At 37.4% G+C, this 8,017-nt stretch overlaps 1 protein-coding gene across 7 annotated transcripts; it reads left to right on the top strand.

Moving 5' to 3' along the window:
• Positions 1-7,799, top strand: LOC137735974 (putative LRR receptor-like serine/threonine-protein kinase At5g10290). 7 transcript variants are annotated; one of them, XM_068475328.2, is made up of 13 exons: positions 2-140; positions 221-424; positions 1,127-1,275; positions 1,744-1,876; positions 2,016-2,087; positions 2,984-3,127; positions 3,202-3,273; positions 3,459-3,524; positions 3,649-3,719; positions 3,809-3,952; positions 4,994-5,730; positions 6,146-6,461; positions 7,068-7,799. In XM_068475328.2, exons 3-12 carry the CDS (start codon positions 1,194-1,196, stop codon positions 6,458-6,460), a joined length of 1,836 nt encoding a protein of 611 aa, XP_068331429.2. In that variant the 5' UTR covers positions 2-140; positions 221-424; positions 1,127-1,193; the 3' UTR covers position 6,461; positions 7,068-7,799. The 7 variants fall into 7 exon arrangements, with proteins under 7 accessions (XP_088542687.1, XP_068331429.2, XP_088542685.1 ...); XM_088686559.1 differs by having other exon boundaries at positions 2,921-3,127; XM_088686561.1 differs by having other exon boundaries at positions 1-424.
• The last annotated feature ends 218 nt before the right edge of the window (positions 7,800-8,017 follow it).

Genomic DNA, 8,017 nt, shown 5'->3' with positions numbered 1-8,017 from the left:
GAAATTCAACAATTACAAACAGTCAATTGTCTCTCAATAATTAGGTGATAAGGTAACTGATACGGATCTCTCTCTTGCTTCACCAGAAGCATTGAACCAAATTGTTACACCAGCAGCAGCACAGCCGCCAGCGAGAGAAAGTAATTAATTTTTTATTTTTCCGAGGATTTTTCTCCTCCATGAAATTATAAAGTCGAATTAGAAAATGTTTCCATGACAGAGAAGCAAAAAGACAGAAGTCTTCTTTGAGTCTTCGGAGATTTACTTGCTGCTGAGAATAACCAGACCCTCCTGAACTCTCTCTCTCTCTCTCCCCCCTCTCAAGTCTCACAGTCAACTGGGAAACAGCTAAGAAGCTTATGAGTGGTTAGCTTCACTCAATCTTCCAGAAACTCTGCCATGCCTTCCTGATTCCTCCTCAAAGGTACTTCTATCCTTCCTCTTGTTCTCCTTTCAGCTGTGTTTCTTCTTAGTTTTATTGTTTGCAGACATGGGTTTTGCTTGCTTTTCATTGTTGTTTGGTTGCTGGGAAAAACTTGACGGGATCGTGGGGAATGGAAGTGACGAAAATTTGAACTTTTAAACATTTAATTGGGACCTGAGAAAAGGAATAAACTTTTTCCTGGAATGAAGATTGAACTGCAATTTCCCCCATTTTTGATTTATTGGTTTGAATTGTTTTGTGGGTTGAGCTGAATCTGTGTTTCTTTCGATTTTCGAGTCTGGTTGCAATATATGAATGATTGTTGAGAAGGGAACAGCCGAGCCAGCAACATGAATGATTGAATCTCTTACATTGTGCACTTTAAAGCTTAAACTTCCAAAGGATGACAATTTCTAATTTCTTGTCAAGTATGAAATTCATTGTAATAATTAAAATTTGCTTCTTAAGAAATAGACTGCTGCAGGAAATAATTGAATTGAGGCTTTGTACTCAAATATAGACTATGGCTCCCAAAAAACTTAATCACATATCGTTTTCCATTAAGTTGTTTGTTATCGCAGTTTCATTTTCCTGACTGAACTATACTTTGGTAGGATGGCAACGTAGGCTTGCCTCGAATTTGTTATTGTTGCAGTTCCTACTATTTATAGCTCACTGAAGTATTTTTGTCCCTTTTTGCAGATATGGAATTGATTCAAGCGCTCCCTGATCACCGCCATGCATTTCATTGCATCCATCACTAGCAAGAATGGTGTTGTTGAAAATGGAGTTGGTCTTTGCAGTTTTAGTGTGGGCTTGCTTACAGTCTTTTGTACTGCCTGATTCACAAGGTACGGTTCTGAGGTTATGCTACATTTAATTCATTCAGACAGCATCTGGGATTTGCTAATCACAGCAATCTTCCCATTCTTTCAGTTACATATCATAAGAAACAAGATAAGGGCTAAGAAGTCTAGTATTGTTTAATGCTATATGTCCAATATTGTGACTTCGATGCAATTAGAATATTCAAACATTGGTGTCCTCTCTGCACCTCCTTTTTTCTCTCTTCTCTTGCTGTCCTCTCTGCACCTCTTTCTTTATCTCCTCTCTTGCTCTTTCTAGGATATTGTAGAAAGAACGTTGAACCAGGGGGTTAGTGGACTGTCTTTAGGTTTTTGTATGGTAGAATATGTTTACTATCTTTTACTTTCCTTTGTTGTATCTATTCCTTTTCTAGTATTTATGTAATGTGGTAGTGCATTTTTGTTGGCGAATTTGTCCGATTAGATAATGAATATTGGCATTTTCGGTTTCAGGAGATGCACTGTTTTCATTAAGGACTTCTTTGGATAGTTCACCCAATCAGCTCAAGGACTGGAACCAGAACCAAGTCAATCCATGCACTTGGTCCAATGTGAATTGCGACTCTAACTATAATGTCGTTTCTGTGTAAGACATCCTTTGGTTATTGTGATGTTTTGTTGTCAACAGATCACTTCACAATACGAAATTCCTCATTGCCTAGATTAATGTTTTTTTTTTTTTTTTTGGCTTGTCTATGCTTAGTTTGGTCTTTTTCATTTTGCAGAATATTGTCAAATATTGGATTTTCTGGCATCTTGTCTCCTAAATTAGGAGCCCTGAAAAATCTTCAAACACTGTGAGTAAGGAGAATACTAGTTCTGTTTATCATAATTTCTAACACTGGATTGTCTGGAGTCATTTCGGAAACTAGCATTGTCACCACAGATACTGGATTCTCAGTATCTGTAGTTTGATATTGACTTGTAAGATATCTGATGTATTATATTTTGCGATCAACTATAATATTTTCTTCTAAGAATATGGAAAATGCAATTTAGGGTAACTGAAGAATAAATAATGTCATGCATCATTCTGATGCATTGACAGCGTCCTGGGTTGTGTACTTGAGTTATTGAAGTCAATTTATTTGTTTTTAGCTTAGACTCCAAATCCCATGCTTTAAAAGTAAGGAATTGTTAAGATAGTACAGTTAGACTTGTTTGTAGAGTATGACAATGTCAACTTTTCTATGATTGCAAATTCAACTCAAGCATTTTCCGGATTAATTCAGGATTAAACAAACCTTGTTCCAACTTCTAGCTAATTTGGTTAGCTTCATGTGTCTACACTTGTTATTTTCTGTTTGACCGCTTGCTAAGACATTTAACTTTATTAATTGAAGCTTGCAAATGAGGTACCTCGCAAATTGTTAGATTATAGAAAATCATGAGTTGGAAGTCCTGCAATTGAAACCTCCCTTGTAAGTTGAATCCCACATGTTGGGATATGATAGTGGAGGGAGGCCTACATGTGGGAAGAACTGTTAGAATATAAAAGAAGTGGTGGTTCTCATCCTAACAACTTGCTTTCCCGAATTGTGGTACACCAATATTCTTATGAAGAAAACAAGTGATATTGTTTTTTATTTTGTGTTTTTCGATTTCTATTGATTACCATAAGATGTAACAGGCAGGACGAACAGAAAGGCAATGCCCACGATTCTAATATGTATAAGGTGCATTCATCTTGCAGTTCATTACAAGGAAATGGCATAACTGGCGAGATACCAAAAGAGTTTGGAAATCTGACAAGTTTGTCCACCTTGAATTTAGAAAATAATAATTTAACTGGTGAAATACCAGCCTCCCTTGGCAATCTGAAAAGTCTTCAATTCTTGTAAGTTGTTTCGTCCACATTGTCTGCATTATCCTTACTTCTATCTGACAGTGCTTTCTTGACGATGTAAACAGGACTTTGAATAACAATAATCTGAGTGGTACTATGCCAGAGTCACTTTCAAGTCTTTCAAACTTGATTAGTCTGTACGTTATCTTTTCCTGTACAATGCACATGTGATATGAGAAATCAGGATTTGTCCATTCTTTATACTAGACGAATTAATTTGGCTCTCCAACTTTTAAAATTCTGAACGTTATTCGTGTGAAAATTGTATACTTGGGGCTCATTTCTTCAGTATTTGATGGCAAACTTAAAACTTTGTTTGCAGTCAGCTTGTCTCCAATGCTCTCACTGGAAAAATACCTGAGCAGTTGTTTAATGTCCCAAAATACAAGTATGAACACAAGACTACATGCTATTCTCTCTCTCTCTCTCTCTCTCTCTCTCTCTACACACCCACATTTTCAGAATATGTTTTTCAGCATGAATCTTGAGTTGACCCGTGTTGCTTGTTTCAGTTTTACAGGAAACCACCTAGACTGTGGTGTGAATCTCCCTCACCATTGTGCACCTGATACTGCTGGTCCAGGTTAATGGGTCAAACATCTAAAATTGAACCGTTCTATTTACCCTCTCCTTTTATAAGCTTACACGATTGGGTTTCCCCACTCTTGACAGGCGCTAAAAGTAAGCCGAAGCTTGGAATCATAGTTGGAGTTGTTGGGGGGCTGATCATTTTATTATTACTTGGAGGTTTACTGTACTTCACCTGCAAGCATAGACACGAAGGCTCCAAGCGTGAAGTTTTTGTGGATGTTGCAGGTATGCATTGCTTTCTAGTTGTAGAACTGATTAACAACTCCATCATCTGACCAATCAATGGGACCTTGATTTTAGCTTTGACCAATCATGCTAAAGTGATTCAACCATAATCTTATAATGGCTCAGTGAGATTTCCTTTCTGTCAACCAAATTAGGATTATTATTGAATTGGTCTATGGACTGAAGTTACATAAGGGGTTCCTCTTCAGGATAAATATTTACATATTCATGGTATGTCTTGTCATTGCACTTATGTAAGGTTGAGAGCGGTGGGGGTGATCAATATCTTGTAGTTTCATAAAAGAAAATATTGTTTATTGGCCAGTCAATGTTAAAAATTTTGAGTTCTCTAATACAAATTTAGAGGGCTAAACTTTATGAATAGCGACATTTTGGTCGGGAGGCTAGATTTGACCTCTGGCCCTTGCCGTTACCATTAGAAATGCTCTAATAGGCAGTGACGTTTGGGCCCTTTGTGTCACCACTGGGCGTCCCACAAGCATTAGGAAATCATCATCATTGTAACATGATTTAAGGAAACAGATAAAAAATGCTGGATCAACTGCTAGTCTGAAAGTTGTACACACTGTAAATTATCGAAATAATGGATGCAAAAGGGACCCCTGAATAAGTTAAACAAATTTTTAAGTGGAAATCATTAATATGAGAATGTGATGAAAACTTGATTTTGATATAAATCAAATCATGAAACGTTAATCATTACAAGAAAGATTGTGTTTTCTCCATTTGACTGCACAAGTCGCTCAATGATGCAAGAAAAAAAAATCTAAAGTATCTGTGAGAAAATTGATTGGATCCATTAGGTACTCATGACAGGGTATGGCACACGTCATCTAAAGCTGTGTATTTTAGATTTTGTTGTCAATGAACATTTTATTGTCACCAATTTCAGTCTATAGGGCCTGGGTGAGCCCTGCCATGCATAATTGAGCTCATTTGGGTTTTTTTTTCAATTTTTTTTTTTTTTTTTTTTTTTTTTTTTTTTTTTTTTTTTTTTTTTTAATAATCGAAAACCACTAGGTGAAGTTGACCGAAGGATTGCATATGGCCAGTTAAAAAGATTTTCGTGGACGGAATTGCAGCTAGCAACAGACAGCTTCAGTGAGAAAAATGTTCTAGGACAGGGAGGTTTTGGAAAAGTCTATAAAGGAGTGCTATCTGATAACACAAAAGTTGCTGTTAAGCGTCTCACTGATTGTGAAAGTCCTGGGGGGGATGCAGCTTTCCAGCGCGAAGTTGAAATGATAAGTGTAGCTGTTCACAGAAATCTATTAAAACTGATTGGATTTTGCACGACTCCAAAAGAACGCCTTCTAGTGTATCCCTTTATGCAGAATTTAAGTGTTGCCTATCGGTTACGAGAGATTAAACCTGGCGAGCCTGTTTTAGATTGGCCTAGAAGAAAGCAGGTGGCATTAGGCACAGCCCGTGGGCTAGAGTACCTACACGAACATTGTAACCCTAAGATTATTCATCGAGATGTTAAGGCTGCTAATGTATTACTTGATGAAGATTTTGAAGCAGTTGTTGGCGACTTTGGCTTGGCAAAGTTGGTGGATGTTAGAAAGACTAATGTGACAACTCAAGTTCGTGGCACAATGGGTCACATAGCTCCTGAATATTTGTCCACTGGGAAGTCATCAGAAAGGACAGATGTGTTTGGCTATGGGATTATGCTTTTAGAACTTGTAACAGGACAACGGGCAATTGATTTTTCACGCTTGGAAGAAGAAGATGATGTTTTGTTGCTTGACCATGTAAGATAAACTCTTTCTGTATTTGGGTCTCTCTTTCTCTTCCCCACTCCCCCTCTCCCGAACTCCTGTTTTTATATAAACTTGTTTAGTTCCTTGACCATGGAAGATAAACTTATTTTTGCACATGTTAAGATAACTCAAGGAAGTAGCATGTTTTTTAATTTTTACTCATAATAATTGTTTCATTGGCATTGGGAGCTTAGCATGCTCACAGATGATATGAAGTTGTAGGGTCAAAGACTGTTTCCAATTCTATGAAGCTAGGGTATGGAATTTTATTCGTAACTTATGCTCAACATGAAATGATATCACATTTGAGGAAGAAAAAATGGCTTTTTTTTCTTTCACTGAGTGCAGATTTTTGCCTGAGTTTGGACTCACTGTGCTAACCTTCTCTGCTTATCTGCTCCTGAAGGTCAAAAAGCTGGAAAGGGAAAAGAGACTGGATGCTATTGTAGACTGCAATTTGAATGATAGTTTCAACATCCAAGAGGTAGAAATGATGATCAAAGTTGCACTTCTTTGTACTCAAGGATCCCCTGAAGACCGCCCATTAATGTCAGAGGTGGTACGGATGCTCGAAGGGGAGGGTCTGGCTGAGCGCTGGGAAGAATGGCAGAACGTAGAAGTTACTCGCAGGCAAGAGTATGAAAGACTACAAAGGAGATTTGACTGGGGAGAAGATTCTGTTTATAATCAGGATGCTATTGAATTATCCGGTGGACGTTGAGGTAATCAGAAATTATATACTCATTTCCTCTTACTCCGTCAGCATGTAATACTGTTTTTGGTAGTTTAGCTCGGTTAAACCCTCAATGAAGCATATCTGTATTTCCAATTCATAATATCATGATTTCATCTTTTAAATTCTAATTTGCATATCTTGTGGATACATGCTTTTGTTGGTGTGGCCAAGTCATGGAGCACAAACCTTGCAGATTGTATCATCAAGTTGATTAATATTGTTCTGAATTTAGTATTTATCTTAAAGGAAAGCCAGGGAGCGTAATAGAAGCTTTTTTTTGCTTTCCATAATTTTGGTTATCGTTGGCAGTAGAGTCTACGTCTCACTTTTCAGTTCATGTTTAGGTACAAACCTTGATATTAGAGTGTTTTTATTCTTTGCAGGGGAAAAAATTGAATTAGTATTCAAACAATTAAATTAGTTATAGTCATCGATACTAAGTTACAGCTAGCTAGCGCTATTTATGGTGTCATGATAAAATAGAACTAAAATATTTAAGAGATCAAACTCAGCTTAAGATCTGTAAATACATGTTTAATTTGAAATTGATATCTAATCAGACGACTTTGCACAACGTCTTGCAATAATGCAGATGCTCAACTTCATCAACGAAGGTCTTGTGCAACCAGGAGAAGTTTCAGGTTGCATGAAGGGAACTGTTGCTCATGGTTCCACTTTTTCCTTCACCTGTGGTTCTGCTACCATCATCTCTTTCTTCTCATTCCTTTGACTTTTGTTGTTTGGTTTTTGCTCGGCCAGTAGATACTGTGATGCGTGGTCCTTGTCTCTTCTTTCCATCTCTTCATGCCAAAGCTTCTGCTGACGTGGCTTCACCTATGTGTGTTGAGCACCCATAAACTGGTGTTTGAACTTGTGAAAACTGTTAGTTTGTCAAAGACCTATAGCGTTTGAGATTATATATGGGTGCAAACGTCGTTGCTCTCAGAAGTCTGGTTGAATGATGTTGATATGTGGTACCAACCCCTTTGTGCAAAGCGGTTCACAGGTTTCATGTACAGAGAGTTTAAATTGTTAAATCTGTGACCTCAACCACTCTCGCTCTCTCTCATTACTACAATTTAATCGAAGAAATGTAAAGTTTGGTTAATATGCAATTATGATCTTGCCCAAATGTGGCAAAAGACGCAAGATTTGATTTAGTTCCAGGAGGAGCTTCTTTAACTGGGAAGTGTTAAATGGATTTACATATGAACACATGTGATGTAGTTTAATTAGTTTCCTTGGGTAGGTGTGGATGCATTGCTATGAGATGATATTAATTTATGTCAACAGTCATAATAGAAATGTTGTAGTTTTGCAGTTATTCCATAAACTGGTCGGTCTCTTTTTCTTTGATGATTCTTGCTGTAAGGCCGGAATGGGTGTAAATTTATATGACAAAGTTCAATAGGATGCACCATACCAATAAGAAGACACGAATACACCGCGGTAACAAGTTCAAAACTCAAGCAACCGTTCAACCAATGGCGGAGCTAGAAATCGTTCTCAGGAGGGCCTTTAAGCCATATGAAAGAAATTAGG

Source organism: Pyrus communis, chromosome 15 (genome assembly GCF_041283825.1).
Source record: "Pyrus communis isolate YQ-2024b chromosome 15, ASM4128382v1, whole genome shotgun sequence".
NCBI lineage: Eukaryota > Viridiplantae > Streptophyta > Magnoliopsida > Rosales > Rosaceae > Pyrus > Pyrus communis.
The sequence above is the reverse complement of the archived record's forward strand: the minus strand, read 5'-3'. Positions and strand labels throughout refer to the sequence as shown.

What these genes read in the sequence shown, in the direction of transcription:
- LOC137735974 (XM_088686559.1), top strand. Translation starts at nt 1,194, where the DNA reads ATGGTGTTGTTGAAAATGGAGTTGGTCTTTGCAGTTTTAGTGTGGGCT. An exon ending in TGTACTGCCTGATTCACAAG is followed by an intron (nt 1,276 to 1,743) that starts GTACGGTTCTGA and finishes TTTCGGTTTCAG; the next exon opens with GAGATGCACTGTTTTCATTA. An exon ending in AGTTTTTGTGGATGTTGCAG is followed by an intron (nt 3,953 to 4,993) that starts GTATGCATTGCT and finishes GAAAACCACTAG; the next exon opens with GTGAAGTTGACCGAAGGATT.